The 18,865-nt window shown below is 48.6% G+C and overlaps 1 protein-coding gene across 5 annotated transcripts; it reads right to left on the reverse strand.

The window, feature by feature from the left end:
• Nucleotides 1-6,825: 6,825 nt before the first annotated feature.
• Nucleotides 6,826-18,839, reverse strand: MTHFR (methylenetetrahydrofolate reductase). 5 transcript variants are annotated; one of them, XM_074560458.1, is made up of 14 exons: nt 18,692-18,761; nt 17,098-17,162; nt 15,812-16,063; nt 15,649-15,705; nt 14,489-14,727; nt 14,062-14,172; nt 13,692-13,885; nt 12,954-13,204; nt 12,063-12,197; nt 11,571-11,751; nt 10,996-11,178; nt 9,521-9,622; nt 9,169-9,288; nt 7,814-8,639 (listed from the first exon to the last, which is right to left on the reverse strand). In XM_074560458.1, exons 4-14 carry the CDS (start codon nt 15,657-15,659, stop codon nt 8,442-8,444), a joined length of 1,725 nt encoding a protein of 574 aa, XP_074416559.1. In that variant the 5' UTR covers nt 15,660-15,705; nt 15,812-16,063; nt 17,098-17,162; nt 18,692-18,761; the 3' UTR covers nt 7,814-8,441. The 5 variants fall into 5 exon arrangements, with proteins under 5 accessions (XP_074416556.1, XP_074416559.1, XP_074416558.1 ...); XM_074560457.1 differs by lacking the exon at nt 17,098-17,162; XM_074560454.1 differs by lacking the exon at nt 15,649-15,705 and having other exon boundaries at nt 18,692-18,755.
• Nucleotides 18,840-18,865: the final 26 nt, after the last annotated feature.

Raw genomic sequence — 18,865 nt, forward strand, 5'->3', positions numbered from 1 at the left:
TAAGAACCGAAAAGCAGCAGCAGCCCTAAAACATCGAGTTCATTGCTGTCAGGTGGCTTTCAGCCTGTGGAAGAAGAGACTGGCCCAAAAAGTGGAAGCTGACCGGAGATTCAGGTGTCACATTCACCAGATGACTGCTGATGCTCTGTGGCGTTGGCATTCCTGCTGGCAAAGTGAGTTACCCCATCCTACAGCAGCACTTGTGTCTGTAGGAGAGGATGCTGTGGGAATGGTTGGGATGGAGAAAGTCCCACTTCTTGTGGTTACAAGCAGGACACGTGCCCTGCTGTTTTGTAGTGCTTTATGCTAGGGGAGACGCTCCTTCGGCAGCTGATTGGAAAAAGGGTAGATCTCACTTTACCTGCACTGCCGAAGAAGTGTTCAAGCAGTGCATTTTAGCAGCTGAGGACTTAAATGGAGTTCAAATGCAGCATTTCAAGCTTGAACAGCCCCAGCAGTTGGCCTTTGCTTCAGTGGGAGCAGGGTGTATCTTTTGCGGCTGTTTAGCAGTCCCTCAAGGGATTCCACGTGCTTTAAGTGCTAACACTGTGCCAGAGAAGGAACGCTCCCAATTTTTGATGGAAAACCACCTTGCAGATGAGAGTGGAAGTGATCTGTGATCCCTTGCTTGGGGAAGGGCAGGGGAAAATAAAAGAAGGTTGCACTGCCTTGTAGACAAAAAACTACAAGGTGATATGAAAAGTCTCTTCAGCTGCTAAAGAGATGATGGGAAATCTTAGAAAGTCTGGTCCCATTTGGTATTTGCAGCAGATGTGTTATTGCTCTTGTCTGGACTCTGCGATTGGAAATAAAATTATTGGGCTCTGTTTGGCAAGCTTTTGTGTTCTCTCAGGGAAGCATGCTGTGAGAGACCTGCAGCAGCGATGGGCTCAGCACAGCTGCCGGGAGAAGAAGAGGTTGGTCCTGCAGACGTGGTATTGCCGAACAAGGAAGCAGAAATATGCTGCTTTATTCTGGGAACGTCTTCTCCTGCACAGGTTTGTTTCCTGCCCTCAAAGTATTGCTGAGGGCATCTTTGAGTGAAGAGCAATTTATGTAGTAGAGAATCCAGTGTATTCAGACCAGAGACTGGGTTTGAAAGTACAGCTAACTTGTGTGTAAATGGAGGTTCTGTAGCAATGCTTCCCTGGGGGTGCTCCTACATTAAGGGGTCTCTTATCCATAGTCTCACACTCCTCATCTCGTTTTTCTCATTCAAAACTTCTCTTCTTTCCAGAACTTCTGTTTAGTCTTAGTTATGCGGTATGGTATTTGTAAACTAAGCAACGGAGATGCAAACAAATTTGTGGAGTTTAAAAAAGTGAAAGCTTTGTTTCCACTGGCATTATTGAGTATTTGCTGAAAGGAATACTGGGCAGAGGTCTTACAGAGATCTGATGTTTAAAAACCTAAATCTTTTATATTCTGGGCACAGCGTGTTGATTTTAATTTAAACTAATGTGAAAAATTGAGTTCAATATATTCTTGCAGAAAAGCAATATTCAGTAAAGCCTGTGAAGGGAGAACCACAATATTCAATTCGTCTCGGTGTTAGTTACGATATAGGTGAAGCTGTAGTATGTTTTGGAGTCTTACATTAGAGTGCAGATCCTAAAAACACAAGAATTTAATCTGAAGAGCAAGGTGTCTGCTGCCAATCATTAACAACTTTTTTTTCTCTTAGCTGTTGCTGAGTAGCTTTCTCATTGAAATCTGTTTTGTTTGTGGTTTTTGTTGTATGAGGCTACTGTCAGCTTGAAACGCAGCAAAGTGTCCATCTGCGGTGAACCAGGAATTGTTCACATGGTTCTCTGAGCTAATTCAGGAGGATAAGAATGATTAAGATTATTTATGCCAAGGATTCATTTAAGGCAGGTTTGGCCCTAGCAGATTTCCTTTCCAATTGCAGGTTCAGGCTGAGAGGAGACAAAGATCTGCAGAGGAAAGAGCAACTAAAAACCCAGTAAAACCTTAGTGGCGTGATGCTTAGGCTCTGCACTCCCCCCACCCAATTGCATCTTCTTCTGCAAATCAATCTGTGTGGTGGCACCCTAGTGGGGAGAGTGTTTGCAAGAAGTCCTTAATGTTGCTCCTTCCTGGAGAGTCTGTCTCCACCATTAATCTTCCTTCTGAGTTTTCCTTTGATGAGGGAGCGCTTCTAATTTCTCACCTGGATATGGTACGGGCTGAGCCCTGTCTCTTCTGAGGGGGGCATTTTTCATGCTAGGATAACCTGCAATAGATTCTCTTGATCTTCAGAAAAGCCTGCCAGGCAGAAGATATTTACACCTCTGCCCTATGGTGCAGTGGGGTGATTTGCATAATGGAAGTCCAAGTGGAACAAGAAACCAAAAGGATAAGCCAGGAGTTAAAAGCAGATTGGCTTCTGGGGTTGCAGAGGAAGACTGGCCTCCTCTGCGTCAGCCTGCAAGATATAGAGAGATTATTCTGGGTGCAGATTTACTGTGCTGTTAATAGTAACTCCTGTAGACATTGATTTTTTTGAAATAAAATTGTCTCCATAAAGAGACGTTCACATCCCATATATGCAGGACCTTAGTTTGACAGTCAAGAAAAAAAAAGCTGAATCTTGACAACAGGCGCTGTCTAAAATGCAGCCTGGTTCTGCAGCAAACAGACTTAAGGAGTCTGCTGGATTCCACACTGAAGGAGATTTTAGCAGTTTTATTCTCATCCCATAAGGAAAAAGCTTTCCTCACTCGTCATCCCAAAGGTCAGCCCCTGGCACAGAGGAAGACTGAAGAGTGACTTATTTAATTCCTTTCTTTTTTTGAGGCATCCACTATGTGTAGCGGCAGGGCAGCCTAGGCAAAGCATGTGTTTTGTAGGCAAAGGAAGAACATAGTATAATATTGCATTCAGTTTGCAGAGGCCTCAGTAAACTGAGGGCAAGTTTATAGCGGAAAGAAACTGTAGTGAGGAGTCTGAACTGAAGTGATGAGGTATCTCCCAAGGACAGGGCACTGGAAAAATAAGTAATATGGAGAAACATATATAAATGCTGATTGCAGAAGGAATAATAAGAACAGCATTTTTTCTTGCTGAATGCTCTTTCACTTGCATTGACCGCTTAGGTGTGACACTGCAGGGTGGGATGAGAAGGTGGAATTTGGTCTGTAGACTGTTCGGTGCTGACATGGAAATGTGACTTTAGGCATCCGCTGCTTTTCTGTGCTTGTTTTTCAGGTGCCTAATCACCTGGGCCCAGGTCACTGCTTGTAGACTGAGGGAGTATGAAGCCCTCTGTCATTTTAAAAGGGTCAGAGAGCACCGTCTCCTAGTTGTGAGCTTTACTGAGTGGAGGGTGAAATTCCTGAGAGCTGAACAGCAGGTGCCGGGAGAGAAAAACCACAAGTGGCAGGAACCCTCTCAGGGTAAAGCCTGTCACCGCTGGCGATTGGCCTCAAGAGGACGGCAAGCCCTGCGCCTGGGATCTGTGGCTACTGTAAAACAGGTAAGAAAAGATGAAGGTCCCTGTGAGACGGTTATTCTTAATTGCCTGTTCTCTCGTGAAGACCTCAGTGAGTCACTAGGCACTGAGACACAGTGACAAGGCTTGTATAAAAACCTGGTTTGACTCATGCTGACTGCTTAGTCCCTGCCTTGAAATTCTTTACAGATTGTGCACGCAACTTCATCACCATAATCTGGCACTGATTGCAGCAACCATCTGGAGCATAGCAACAAGGAATAGGGACATTTTGACCAGAGAGACAGGAGCACTCCTTCCTCTCTGCTCAAAGATGAGATGGGATAATCACTGTCCCTGCAGAGCAGAGCGAGCTGTCAGAGTTGCAGCTTTTTTCAAAAGACTTTCGGCTAGCAAACCACAAAGAGGTCGATTGATTTGGAAGGGCTGAGTCAGTCCTGCTGGGATCTCATCTGTGCAGTTTTCAGCCTGGGGTCTAGCACATTAAACTACCTGCAGGGATATGAACATAAATGTATCTCTAGGGCTAGTTTGTGTGTGTGCTCTCTGTGTGCATTGTGTTTAGTCTTGGCTGCAGCTGTGTTATTTCTATTTGCAGGCCTGCAACTACTGGACAAAAGCAGCTGCCTTTTCCCAGTGCTCACGGCAGTGCAGTACCCTGATAGGTGCTAGGAAGAGCAGGAAGATGTCTCTGTCATGGTCCATGAGTAAGAAGATGCCCCCTCCTCTCTTCCTTTCATGGGGCCATGTGGGGAGTGTGAGTGAAGAGGGAAGGGGGGTAGTGTTTGCCAGCCAGATGACGGCCGAACTCTGACTGTGGGTTGCTTCTGTGTTCAGGAGCCAAAGGACTAAGGGCTCATAGCAGCTCTGATCTCTCCCTCTCTAGCTCCAAGATTAGCTCCTATGTGATTCCTCTTTTCTTTCTTAGAAAGCCGAAGAGGCAGAGAAAAGGGTTCAGCGACAGCTGTCCCTCTTGGGCTTTTTCCCAGTGCCATTCACCGCTGGCTGATGATCTACAGAAACCAAAACAGGGCCGAAAGGCTGCTGCTCCCTCACCTGGTAGAGCGACCTGGTGTGGTAGGACCCTTTCCTGCACATGCAAGGATCCAGGAGAACAAACTAGAGACGGACTTGGAGGAGAGGGAGAAGTGGCTTGGGTAAGTGGAGTGGAGGGCTCTGGGTTTCCTCTTGTTGCTGCCATCAGGGAAGGACTCTCTTGTAGGGCTGTTGGGCAGATAAAGCTTATTTTCCCCTCTTGCCTATAGGAGGAAGTATCTGAGGTTGTGGCATCACACGGTGATACTTCACCAGCACCAGCATGACAGGAGACTACGCTGTCTGGCGAGGGGCTGGCATCAGTGGAAAGAAGCCAGCAGGGTGGTGATACTGGCTCAGGTGTTGGTGAGTATCTGGTACTGCCACCCTGATGGCTGTTACTGGGCAAGCCTGCTCTGCTTCCGGCCTCACATACATCCTGGCAGATGAGACCTGGGGATTTAACAAGTACCAGTGTGCACCGGAAATCCCGGTTTGCTGCTGTGGCTACTTTTTCCATCTTTCTCTTTGAAATGCCATCATGGAAGACTGGCACATCAACATATTTAGTTGTGCTTTGCCCCATCTTACAGATGGGAATCTGAGACAGGATGATTTGTAAAGATTGCCTGTAACCTGTGCAAAAAGTTCAGAGCAAGTATTACAATCTGCGTCCTCATCTGTGTTCCTGATACATCCCCCTGGTGTCTGCAGCCTACCAAGGGCTGTCATTTGGCCTCCCATCCTGCTCAGACCTTAGCCATCTATGGAACTGACCCATGTTCTGTCTGGCTTCCTGGGAATTAGCTGTGTGAGATGTGCTCTGACCTGCCCATGGGACAAGATGAGGCACGCATAGCAAGCGCATCCATAGTCCCTGAGGAGCTGTGCCGGAGCACCGATGGGGCACTCTCCTTGCCCCAGGGTCCTGTGACTTAATTAGCTACAATATTTGCAGGAAAACAGCAAGAGCCTTGCTAGTAGTCAGCTTTGTTACCAAAGCAAAGTCGTTCAAGAAGGACCGGGGAAGGCAGCTGGAAGCAAGGTGGAACTAGAGGGAAGTGGGGTAGCTTGCCTGCCAGAGCCCAACAAATCTGCGTGCTGCCTCTTTCCCTGGCAGGACCAGCAGCGGCTGATAGAAAAGGCCTGGAGGGTGTGGAGGCGACGACATTTACAAAGCTGTGTGGTGCAGAATTTTGTGGAGGAGGAAGCCAGGAGCCTACTGTCTCAGGTAGACATTTATGACTGCTTTAATTCTGTGGACCTCAGTAGACCAAAAAAGCACCCCAAAGGGACAACTGGTGTTCCCTGTATCTCTCTCCCTGCACGAGGCACTTGCTTAGGGAGAAGTTGAATACATCAAGGTATGGAACTTGCCCATAACAAGGGGAAACAGCTTCCAGCTTTATATGGGTTCACCTTTGGGTGTTTTTCAAAGCTTTGTTTCAGCAGTCAATTTCCCTGCCATGTGCCCCTGCCCCAGTGTTATCAGAGATGTTAATCCACTAATCCCCTGCATCTCAAGAGCCCACTCAGGGAAGAAACAGGCTCCACATTGGTGCAGGAGGACTGTGCTGACTTGCACCCAGGGACAGGCAAATTGCCATAAATCTGAGTGAGCAGGCAAAGGCTTGGAGCTCAAATAGCCAGTTTGCTCCTCGGCCTGCCTCCCAAAGATCCATGCAGGATTAGGTCCTCCTTTAATGGGATGAGAGCAAGTACTGAAACTAGAGGGCAGAGGGGGCATTGGTCTTTCTTTTCACACTTTGATTTGTACTCCACACTTCACTCAGAGCCCTTCCCTGTCTCCCCTATGTTCCTGTAGCCAATAAGTGAATGGTGAGGCAGCTGGCATAGAGGAAAAGCTTTGTTTTGTTTAGGGATACTGTGAGGGTGGCTGCAACCCCTCAAGGGTAACCTGAGTATTTGATTTTTCCACTTTACTATTTAAGGCCTTTGGAAGGTGGCGCCAGCTAACAGCATTCCAGCTCAAGGACAAAGGACACTGCTGAATGGTAGGGGCCTGCCTGCAGCTGCTGCTCATTTCAGGACACGTGGAGGATACAGCTGGCTGTCACAACAAAGAGCTGGTCCTGCACAATCAAGAAAACGAACGCTCTGCTCACGTGATAAAAGCAGTGCTGCTGGCCAGAAGCCTGATAGCCAAGGGACAACCAGGAAGAGATGGTACCTAGTGAAAGGTCCTCTTTAAAGGACTGATAGCCTACTCCCCTAGAGGCAAAAATTGAGAAATTATTCCCTTTTGTTGTGAGGTTGCGTTCTGTTCTCCTCTGGATGCTGATTTTGCTGGAGTTCTGATTAAAGGTCAAAAAACCATGTTATAGGCTCTCCCTTTACTGAATGTTTTTTCCTGGACAGGAGTTGAGTGTCACACAGGGGAGTAAGCAAATACATCAGTCTTAAAGAGATGAGCAGGAGCCTGCCTGTGGAAGCTTCATCCTGTTGATTCCAAAGTCTGGACTGTCCATCGTAGGTGCAAACACAGGTCTTTATTTTTAGATTTGGCTCTTCCCCTGGGGGGGATTCCCACATGGATCACACCTCCTCCCCCTGTCTAGGTCCATCAGCTTCATTAAGCCTTTCAGTGGGTGGCCAACCTCTTGACTGCTTCCTGCTGGTTCCTTTCTGTGCTGAATGGGCTAGGGATGAAGAAACCTGCTGGGAACAGCTGAGCACCAAAAGCTTTGCTGAGGCAAGACAGGCGTGTCTGACCCCCAACCTTCCCATTACTTGCTTCTGTGATTGATGCCCTGTAATTACCCTGGATATATGAGCCCAGTCTCAGACAGCTGTAATGAGAGGGTCTGAAGAATCTGGAAGAGGCTTTTCTTCCTTGCTTGTTTGAAAGAGATGCTCACAGCATGGCAGGGATCTCAAAATCCCACTGGGAACTGCCCCAAGGTCTTGTTTTCCTAGCCTGTGGTAGCTTTTTGGGATTGTTAAGTACACAAAGCAGCCTGCATAGCTCCCCCAAGCCCTTATTTCAGTGCTGTGGGGCCTAAGGCTGGTAAGTCATCAGGTCAGGAAAGACAGGCTATCTTTCCACTGGAAAAGGACCACCACAACTCCTGTAACCTTGCAGAATTAAACTAAAGGTTGTAGCTGGTTGCTTTTGGTAAATTCTAGGATTTAAGCTTTCTTTGTTCTATTGTGGAGCTTTGTCTATACTTAGGGCATGTGTTGAAAGTGAAGGCAGAACTGCCCCATGAATAATTGCTTTTCTTAAAACTTTCCCTTGTCCCAGGCTGAGTAGTTTGCAAATAACATGAGTCTTTGCTACTTACAAGAGTAGGGCTTAGTACAAGAGACATTTGTATTTGGGTATTTTATTGTACTTAGTCTAAGAAATAGTGTGATTCCTACTAAAAAGAAAAGAGGAAATATAATAAAGGGAGAAAACTTGAACCTTCTTCTGGAGAGAGTGCAAAAGAGCCTGATATGATCAGTTATGACAAAATACATCTTAGGAGTGCAATATAAAAGCAACTTGATCTTCTTTTGAGGGTTGGTAACTGCTGAAATAGTCTCCTAGCATAGGCACTGTTGACAGGAGTGTTTCTGCCCCCAAGGCAGCATTTCTGGCATAAGAAAGTTACCAATACCACTGAGTTTTATCACATTGATGTGTAAGAGTTCGCCTGTTAGTGTAATCAACATAGTCATGATTAGCACCTCTTCATCCTGCAGAGCTGGCCTTTAAGCTCAGTCTGGAGCCTCAGCTCAGAGGTTCAGGTAGTTCTGGCTATTGTTCAGTGAGAAGAGGTCAGGGAGCCTTTCTGTTGGGGACAGAAGAGCATGTAGTGTGGGTAGATCAGAGCGCTAGCCTGGGCACTGGGTGCAGGAGTGTGTGGTCCTCCATTGGCACAGGAGCTGCTTTTTCTCTCTCCGCAGTCAATGGACGGAAGGGGGAAGTAAGGGATTAGAAGAGGAATTTTCACTGCAGAGTTGGGGAGTTCAACAGCTCAAAAGTATCATCTACAACCTGCCAGAGACAGTTTTCGAGTGGGAAGTCATTGTCCACCAGGTTGACCAAGTAGTAATTGTCATGGATGTACTGGATGATCATGCGAGAGGGTGACTCCTCTTCATAGAGTTTAGCCCATTGCTCAATCCACAGTGCAAAGGCCTCATCCTGCCAAGAAAAAAAAAAAATAAATGTTGGCAGTGGTGTAATGCAAATGTTACAGAGCTCCATTTTCATATTACCTTATTTAGGATGGCCAGGCATGTGGCTGGTTAGCCTGTGGCTTGTTTCCTCTCAGTAAACATTGCAAGAGCTGAGCGGGTAGCCTGGTGCTTTCCAGTCAGCGGGAAGTGCCCTGAACACAATGTTCAGAGCTGAAACGAGACTCATTTGCGGTAAAATGGCTCAATACTGCCCCTGTGCGTGTAAGAGGGGAGGGAGAGCTACTGCCCAGAGCTCTGGGGGCCAGTACAGTGACAGTGGTAGCTCCCAAGCCTCCAGTTACTGGGCACTTGGTGTCTGTGGAGAGCTCTGGCCAGAGCAAAGCTCTCCTTACGCTGAGGGAACAGGAGGAGCAACATCTGGACCTCTGCAAGCTAATATCAGAACTGTACTCAGCTGCGAGACTATAACCAAGCCTGACACTCTGAACTTCCAGGACATCCCAGCAATGTATCCAGCAGGAGGGAGGACTCACCTTCCAGGAGAGGAAGCTTACAGGATCCACTACAGTGGGCTGGATGATCTCTCTGCCTGGGAAGATGCCCCAGGTGACAGCATTGGGTTGCAGATCTGGAGCATTGGTGATATTCTGGCCCTGCCAAAGGAAGGAAAACCTTTCTAAAGCAATTGCTGAAGGAAGGACTGAGTTGGAACAAGTGCACTGACCCTCTCCTTTCCTTGTTAAGAGATCAGACAGCTGCTGGATATCACAGCTTTCCCTTCCCTTCATCAGCCCCACTTTGTCCCACTTTGTTCATAGTGATATCTGAACATTTTCCTCTCTCCCAAGGTGGTGAAAGGAAAGTGTCTGGTAAACAGCAGCCTACCTTGACATTCACAATGTGGTAGTTCACTCGCAACTCGTACTTCTTCAGCACTTTGAGCAGTGCTGTGACGATCTCGCTGGAAGTGAAGAACTCTAGGTATGCCTGCGGGGATGGAGAAGGGGAAAGACAGTAAGAGCCTTTACCCATGGTAGGGCTGGGACACATACAGGCAACAAGAGAACAGCTGTACAGTCTGTGCTGCTTAGAAACCAGGCAGCCTAAGACTTGTATGTCTACTCCTGGAAAGATGTACTATAGAGGAGGCTTGAGCAAAGGGCAGAGCAAATCGGCAAGAGATCTGGGGGGAAAAAAATAAATAAATTGGGGAGAGCAGAGGTAACAGGCCAGGAGCAACCAGGTCAGGAAATCTACAGCCTCCCTGGTTTTTTCCCCACGTAAACAGACAGGCTGGAATAAGCTCCAGACAGCGTAGCCACAACTGCTGTGCCTGGGAAGCAGCCTGTGCTGGAGTAGAGTGCTGGGAAGAGGCCTGAGCTGGACCTGTGTTCTATGTGGTACCCCATAAACAGCCATGTCCTGCCAAGGCAGCCCAGTCTGGTGGGAACAGAAGTCAGGGGTCTCAGCTGGACTCTCCCAGCACCCTACCATTCCCCGTCCTCATCTTTTGTTCACAATTCTCCCCCTGTGCTTATACAACCTAATTCTGTACTTGCTCCATCTACCACTGCTCTGTGCTTGGCTGCTCCCAACAACTGCTTCCCCTCCCCCCATTTCCTGGCTATTGTGTGAGATGATGGATTTCCCTTCACCTCGGGGGAATTTTTTCCTTTGAAAACATAACTGCATTTGCCATCTGCTAGTCTCATGGCTTTAGCGGTTTGGATCCCTTTTGAACAAGGCTGCTTTGTTTCCTAATATGAGCCACTCGCTTGGCACTTACCTTGATGGGAGATTCCTATCACAGCCATTAGTGGCAAGGCTCTAGGGCCTGAAAATGCTTGACGGTAGGAGGCAGGCATGGGAAATAAGACTGCTTGCAGGGCAGAGAAGAAACTTCGCAGCTGGAATTTTCAACTGCCCAGTTATTACCATGGGAAGCTGGGTGGTAGAGATAGATACTACTTCATTGATTCCTATTTTATGAAAAAAAATGGCTGTTTCCTGCACTACTGAATGGGATCAGATGCAGTGGGCAGGTGTGTGTTTGTATCTAAAACTTCATAGCCCTGCTTTAGGAAGAAGTTACTAATAATTACTAGCCGAGAGTAAAAACAAGAAACTCTATAGATGTTCAATAGATGTTTTGAGGTGGGGGAAAACAGCTATGCAGTAAGCCATAGAGATGACATAATCTGTCTCTTAAGACACCAAAGGAGCTTTGGCTCATCTCAGCAAGAAGACATTAAGATAAGGAGCAGGCAGGATTATCTGGGTGAAAGCCTAGGACCCCGCTACCTAACAGAGACCAAACTGGGTCATAACTCTTTGCTGCCTAGCCCAGAGTTGCACAGTACCTTTTGGAAGACGTAACCCCCACTGGGCCCCCAGCCTACAATGGGGTCTGTGGATGGTTTGCCATTGATGTTTGGCTGGGAGTTGATGGTGAGGATTCCTCGTCTGTTAACCTTCTCCAGCTGTTCCTTCAGAAGGTTGGTTTCGGTAGCAAGAGGGTCGTCATTCCAAGGCATACACGTAACCTACCGTGAGGAGAAAAGATGGCTCACAATGGATGTAACCACCCTTTTGTTACCACCTGGATGTTGAAGGATCTCAGAAGTCCCTAATGGTCTCAAACACACCTGCTTCAGGACAAAATTCCTATGTTTGGTTCAAGGGCCAGGATATCCTGAACCCTAAAAATGACTGCTGAAGCCTATCAGTACTGGTCCTGTCACACTGTAGCAGCTTTTCTTTTATGTTGAACCCTAACTCTGGCTGTTGGATTCTCTTCAGCCATTATCTCAGCAAGTCATTTTGGATAGGGAAGTGCCAATTCTTGTTTAGAACAACAATGTGGTACCAGGAGCAAGCGCAAATACACACTGTTGTCTGTGCCACACTGACCATCCCTTCCTGGGCCATCACTCACCTTGTGCCCGTTCTTGTTGGGTTCTCCGGTGATGTAACATGTGAACACCTCAAAGACGCTTTCCTCACCAGTCAGCTCTTCTCCCCACATCTTCAGGAGCTCCTCCCGGGGAGACTTGCTCTTCAGATAGAAGAGATAATAGTCCTTCAGTTCCCCAAAGGCTGGAGAGGAGGAGTTACCCCTGTAAGGGGAGCAGACACAGGATTAACAGGCCACTGAGGAAGATAAGCTGATTTGGTGATGCAGGAAGACAGCCACCCAGGAAGAGAAGTATCCAGTGAAATCCACCTAGAGACCAAATTCCTCAACATCTTGGTGCCATTCACCTCACATCATTCAAATCCAGGCAACGGAGGACCACTTTGTTAAGAAGCCACCTGTCTTGTCAAGCCCAAAGCGTGCCCAGGACACCCACTAATGACAGAGACCAACTCTGAAGGAGGCTTTCATGCCACACCTCTACCTTAGTGTCACTGCAGGCTGACAGCTTACCATCGGCCATTGGGGAAATCGTCCCATTCTTGAGTTCGATAGATGTAACTCTTCGGCCTAGAGGCCCAGAAGATTGGCCGAACATCTTCAACTCTTCTCTTGGGGTGAGCGCTGACTGCCCAGGGCAGAGGCCGCCTGCACAGGAGGAGCAGATGTTAACAGTTACTCTGCTGAGTTTCCACTACAGGCTGGAACACCTTCCCCTGAGAACTTTGCCTCTGGGGAGAGCAAGTAACAGGGGCTGAGAAGACTTCTGTTTCTCAAGAAGTAGGACAGAAAACTCTTCTTCCTTTGTGGAAAATCTTTTCCCGCTCAGTTCCCTCAAAGGATGCTCGGTAGGTGTCCATTAAATAGTTAAGTACTGGACTGATGGCTGAAATTGGATGGTGGTAAGGGAAAAGCACTGTGTGAAGCTATTTTTAACAAGAAAAAATAGCTACCCATTTTCCTTTGCTTCCTCTTGTCTATGCTGAAGCATGTGGACTCAGAGAGAAGTCCATGTTCCCTTTATCAGCTGCACAGAACCCTAGAAATCCACAGCAGGTGCTTACATAGCACCTAGCCTATAAGAGAGGTTATGACAGACCTCAAAAAACATGTTTCTTCTAAGTGGCAGCTCTAAGAGTTTAGGTTTTTAAAGTTCCAGAACAGGCTACTTTAAAGACACTTGACTAAAATTAATTCCTCCTTTAGCTGTCCCCTCTATTCCTCCCAGCTTTTGTCCAAGACCTGCTGGAAGGGTAAAATTCTAAATGCAGAAAGTTGCTTAAAAAAAAATAAATATAAAAGCAACAGAGGAGAGGTGCCAGCCCCTCCATTGCTTGAGCCTTCAGTAGATGGGATGAAGATATGTAAAAGAGGAACTAACAGAAGCCAGCATATTCTGCTCACCTTGGGTCCTCCTTCCAGATGCCCAGGCGCTTAAGGACTTCAGTAGTAGCTACTTCCCGATTGAGGGTATAAAAATGGAGCCCATGCACCATGCCACTATCCAACAGTTCCCGGCACATAGACACTGCCAGCTCCACCCCATAGTTCCGGATGGCTGCATCATTGTCCTTGATAGGTTCAATCACATCTTTGATTTCTTGAGGCACTTCCAGCTTGGAGAGCTTCACCAGCTGGCGCAGGGAGTGGTAACCCTGGATGAGGATGCAGGGGATTTTCATTTTTCAAACATCCCAGTAACACAGGTACTTGATCTCTATTTTGTGGCAGGAGATTTAGAATTGGGGCTCCTGGATTCTATGCTTAGGCACCATCTCTAGGATGGTAACGCAGTCCTGGTCATGTCACTTTAGGTGACTTCTTCCCACGTTGCCTGAGCCCAGCATGCGGACAGTGGTGACTAACACCTTAGGACTGGTAGACCATTGTCCTTTATATCCCTTTCTGCCATGTGGGCACAGAAAGCCTTTTAAACTTATTATTACCTAAGAATATGCCTAATATTTTAAATTCTTATGCCTAAGAATTTAATTTGGCAAACTACTTACAGATTTATCACGTTTAGCACACTCACTTCCCAGAAATTTTGTGGAGGATATTTACAGACCTCTCTCAGGCCCTTACCCACAAACACATCCTGGATCCTCATTCCCTCCCCGAACCAGAATTACTGGATTTCACCTGTATGGGGAAGATGCCAGGAATAATGGGGCAGGTGATGCCAATGGCTTGACAGTCCTTCATGAACTTGAGAAAGGTTTCTGATCGGAAGAAAAGCTGCGTAATGATGAAGTCTGCCCCAGCAAAGACTTTCTCCTTCAGGTGCCTCAGGTCTGCCTCATAGCTCTCTGCCTCAGGATGACCCTTGGGGTAGCCTTTGGGGGGTAAAGGAAAAAAAAAGTGAAACCTGGTGGTCAGGGCAACACCCTGGAAATTAGGAAGTAGCCAATCTGATTGTGCTGTCACTTACGGCCCAGGTCCAGAGAAGGACTGCTGAGCTGATTTCCTCATCTCAGACCCTACCCCGCATTCTGCAATGAAGGGCATTTACCTGCCACACAGATGTCAAAGTAATCATCAAATTCATTGCGAATGTGCTTAACCAGGTCAACAGCATAGTTGAAGCCATCTACTTCTTCCTCCCACTCCTCACCAGCAGGATCTGAAAAGAGAACAAATCCACAGCTCACTCCAACTGTTTGCTGGACTCAGATCTGCTACTGCTGTAAAAACCTCTTGCTATCAAAAGGAAGACAAGATGAAACCTCCAAGTTTGCAATCGTACCCATGGACTGCTTTTGTCTACCCTTGGGCTGGAAAGACTGATAACAAATGGATCAGGTAAAAGGCAGTCTAAGCTTTTAATTCCTGCAGCAGAATGACCCTCTAAATCTCACTTCTCCCATTTTTGCCCTGGAGTTGAACCCAACAGCAAAATACAACCTCAGCCCTACACATCACAGGACAAAAGGATTCACCTCCACGCAATGCCATGATGTTCTTCAACCCCAGACGTTTGGCCTTCTGCAGATGCCCTGTGATGTCATCCTTGGTCTGATTGCAGCATGTCATGTGCAGGATGGTCTCCAGGCCACAGTAGTTGACTGCAGTATTGGCAATAATCATGGAAGAGGTTTCCTTGTCAGATCCTGGGTCCCCTGCAGGGTGCCACGTCACATCAATGAAGAGTGGACCACCCGCTCCCATGCGGTCAAACCTGTGGATTTCAGAGCTGCGTTAGCCTACCAGGTCGCCAGCTCCCCTCTCCATGCCTGGGATATCTTGCTTGCTGCTGAAATGCCAGCAACAGGCAGAGAGAGCTTGGATGACAGCAGCAGGAGAGACCAAGAAAAGCGCTCAACTAGTGAGTGGCCAATGTAAATAAGGAAAGTCATCCTTTAAGGCTGTATGAGGAGGAGCTTACAATCTCTTTGAAGAAGAGGCAATTTAATTGTTCTCTGCAGAATAAACTTCCTCCCAGCACGCTCTATTAGACTGATGTCTTCTGATAGAGAGCAATGCAAGTCCCGTTCCTTTTCAGATGGGAGACTATGCTGCAACCCTCTGTTCCCAGCTTTAACTGTAGAGGCCACAAATATGAAAAGATGGACCAGATCTCTGTTGTGTTCCCAAGTGTGCCTAATAGAAGAAATAAAGGCTCCCCTAACTTGTCTCTCTCCTGCTCTGGGATGGAACAGGCCATTCTGTTTAAAGTAAAGCTGGCTCTGGCATACAAGTTACAAAAAAAATTATGAAACTCCCTGTTCTCCTCCAGGTGAGTACACGGTGGCTCCTGGGGCTCCCTACTAGGCTCCAGGATAAGCTTTAGCTCTGGGGACACTTATTTCAGAGGCTAAAACTGTAGTCCTCAGTAATAGAAGCACAAACTATAGAGGCTGGATGATTCTGAAAACAAGTGGACGTGTCTGTTCCAGAGACTTGGGCATCAATTAATATTCTCTGCTTTTAATAGCTCCTTTTCTGCTCTATTGTCCCCCAGTGCTCTGCTTCAGCCCCAGAGCATGACAGTGGGGTTGCTCCATCTTCACAGAGCATGGGAGAGGGGAAACAGACTGGCCCCCTCAGTAACCCCACCATGACACTTAACTCTTCAGGGCCTCCAAGGAAGACAAGTTACCTGGTGTCCATTACCCTCCTCAGCAGGAAAGCACAGCCCCACTACCTGCTTCGTCACCTGGAAGGGGAGACAGAGCATGGGGCAGAGCCTGCCTCATTAGCTATTTCCCAGCCCTCCACCAAAGACATTTCATCTCTCCCCTTTCCCACCCTGCAGCCCTCACCTGGAGATGAGATTGACAGCAGCATTGGCTGTGCGTGGAGGGAAGAACTCCAAGGAGAACCACTTGTCTCCAGAGTCCTGCCGTCGGCGCATCTTCTCCCGCAGTCGCTCATGACGGTCAGCGTCGAGGACAGGGGTGGAACAGCGTGAGCTGTCCTTGGAGCTTTCGCTCCCACTACTGCTGCCACCATCAGACTTGGAGCTGGAACTGGCACTGCAGGTATGCTGGGTCTCATTGACCATGGTGAGCTCTCTGGAGGAGGGGAACAGGAGCACAGTGGGTACAAGAGAGGGGACAGATCTCAGCAAGCAGCAGTTACAGTTGGGGTGGGCAGATGATGATGAAGAAGCAGCCTGTGCCAAGACCCAATGTTAATCATCATCAAGTGGTCCCTTTTCCCAGCCCTCACGATCAGCTGTAGTGGGGGATCTGGTGAAAACACAATAAAAACCATGTGTTTAGGTAGTGCTGAGAGAAATAATACAGCAGATGGCTTCATGCTGCTTTGATGCAGCTCTTCTGTGCCTGCTGGGTCAAATTTTATTCTCAGAAAAGTCAGGTCAACATCACTTTTGCCCTGACTACAGCTGAGCAAGCCATGATACCCACATACATCAAGTGAAGGCCTCTTTGATCTTGTGGCCTTGGGCTTGACGTGCCACCAGACTTATTTATTTATTTATTTTTCCTACAGCAGCTGCTTCTTGGACTGTATCCATCTTCAGAGTTTCCATTCATTTTGTTCCCAAAAGGCAGTGCTTCTTTATAGTGAGGGTAGGAGAGCAAGTGCCGAGAGGGCAGGTATGCAAGAATGCAGAAGTGTTCCTATGTCAGAAAAAAAGTGAAGAATCCCCTCTGATCAGGCCATCCCCACAAATACCATCCTTTGTTTTGTCTTTGCTGGCATCAGACAGTTGCATTTCTAACCATTAGCCTTCATCCACAAGACACACCATCTCCATAGACAACTGTCCCCTACACCAATACCACTGCACACACTCAGCTCTCTCCTTTACCAGAGATGCTGTTCATGTTCCTTTCCTCACCAACTGTAGCTGCTTGGAAACAAGGTCAGCAGAGACCGCCCCCTTCTCCCTGCCTCGTAATATTATCAGCAGTGCTCATTCGACTTCACAGAAAGGAAGTGGTACAAGCAGGTCTAGGATGCCCAACTCCACTTAGCTCCCCAAAGCGTTTCACCCAATGCCTTTAAAATTAGATAGTGATTACAGATAATAAAAGACGAGCTGCCATAAAATTAGCATCTGCGTTATTTGCGTATGTACCTGCCAAAACTGAATGTGATCCCAGGGAAGCAGCATGTTGTCTGAGCATGACATAATGCTGGAGCCTGTTTTGGAGGGAAGGGTTGTGAGAGCTCATGCACACTTTGTCCTTATCAAAAACTCTGTGGGTTTAGGTCATCCAAGAAGACTTTGAACTTATCTTCTACTGTTTACACTGAGTTGCCAATCAAGCAAAAGCCTTTGGGAGAAAGTCTACTTTTACCACCTGGGGACCTCTCCAGCTGGCAGGAAATATGAGAAAGGAGCGCAGGCTGCCTGCTGCCAAGAGGAGCTGGGAGCCTTAAATCTCTTGTGTACCAACATAGCGGGCCATGGTAAAAGTCAGCAGCACCGACCTATTGACAAGTGAAGCAAAAGCAACAGGGTGCACAGTAACAGCCCTGACCAAGCTCTCTCCAAGGGCTTTCCCTGGCATCCGCGTGGCACTAATCTGGGAGAATTATCCCAAAGCATATGCTGGTGATCAAGCTAGCAGCGCAAGATCACGTGTAGTCAGCTCCCGATCTCTCACTTCTAGCAAGCAGCCCACAGCATCACAGCGAAATCAAATCAAAGGAACGCTGTTTTGCCACCTGAGATTTAACACCCATCACAAGGGAAGGGTTACGTCTCTATAGGATGAGACTCGTTGTTGAGGACAGGTCCTTATCTTACTGGCAATCTTGAACCACAAAGACAGGAGAAAAGCCCCACTTAAATTTTGTCTACATGCAGCATTTGGAGCAGTTTCCTTACCATCAGATGCATCACAGATCTGCTAGCAGAAGCTTGTGGTTATTGCAAAGAAAAAAAAGTCTTGTAAACAACAAAACCAGTTGCAAAATGAGACAATCTTAAACACACGTCAGCTCTGTTGTGTCAGCACTCCTGCGCCTCTGTCTCTACCACACTGTAGAGCTCACGTCTGTGGCCCAGCACATCGATGCTGATCGCCATGGAGTGCCTGTTGTGTTTATGTGATGCCGGTGGTGCCCGTTTGCTTCACTGCAGGGGATTTTTACTGCTTCCAGGCCTGATTTCGCACCCCACACACAGTGTGGAGGTCTGTATCCTCCGAAGCTTAGTTTTACCTCGCCACCTAAACTCGGCCGCGCAGACCCACTCTTCACATGGGGCATGCACGCCTGCGAGGGACTTGCCAGGGCTTTGCTGTCCTGGGCCATGGCATAGGGCTGGCAGACAAGGGGCCCGCGGCTGGATCTACCGCCTGGCCAGCGGAGAGGCCGTTGGGAACGGGCCCGGGGCGGGGAGGGGGGGAGCGGGGGGGGAGGCCGGCACCCCCGTAGGCTGCCGGGGAAGAAGGGGCGCCAGCAGCGCTGGGGGGGGTCCCTGGAGATCCAGGTCTCGGGGACCATCGCAGCGGGCTCGGGGCCACGCAGGGACCAAGTGGCAGCCCGATCGCTCCTTCACCTCAGCTGAACCCGCCGGGAGCGGAGCGCGGCGCGGCTCAGCTCGGCTCGGCCTGAAGCAGCCGGCAGGCAGCCCGGGCTCGGCGTGGGGGGCTCGGCCCACCGCGGGGCCCCCCGGGCGGCGGGGGCGGGGATCGGGCCCCCCCTCCCGGGACCCCGCTCACCTGCCGGCGGTGCCAGGCGCTGCGCATCGCGAGCGGCCCCAGCCCGCGCCGCTTTAAGGCCGGGCGGGGCGGGGCGGGTCACGTGGGGCCCCGCGCTTGCCCTTCTCCGACATGGCGCCGCCACCGCCGCTCCAGCGCCGGCGGGGGCGGGACCGGGCGGCGGGGTGACGCGGG

The sequence above is a fragment of the Larus michahellis genome, chromosome 16 (assembly GCF_964199755.1).
Source record: "Larus michahellis chromosome 16, bLarMic1.1, whole genome shotgun sequence".
Taxonomy (NCBI): domain Eukaryota; kingdom Metazoa; phylum Chordata; class Aves; order Charadriiformes; family Laridae; genus Larus; species Larus michahellis.

Bases quoted from the DNA above. Each gene is read 5' to 3' on its own strand.
- MTHFR (XM_074560454.1), bottom strand. From the start codon at position 18,718: ATGCGCAGCGCCTGGCACCGCCGGCAG. The intron at 13,886-14,061 runs GTAAATGCCCTT...TACCCCCCAAAG, and splicing joins CTTTGACATCTGTGTGGCAG to GCTACCCCAAGGGTCATCCT. The intron at 13,205-13,691 runs GTGAAATCCAGT...ATCCTCATCCAG, and splicing joins CTGGCATCTTCCCCATACAG to GGTTACCACTCCCTGCGCCA.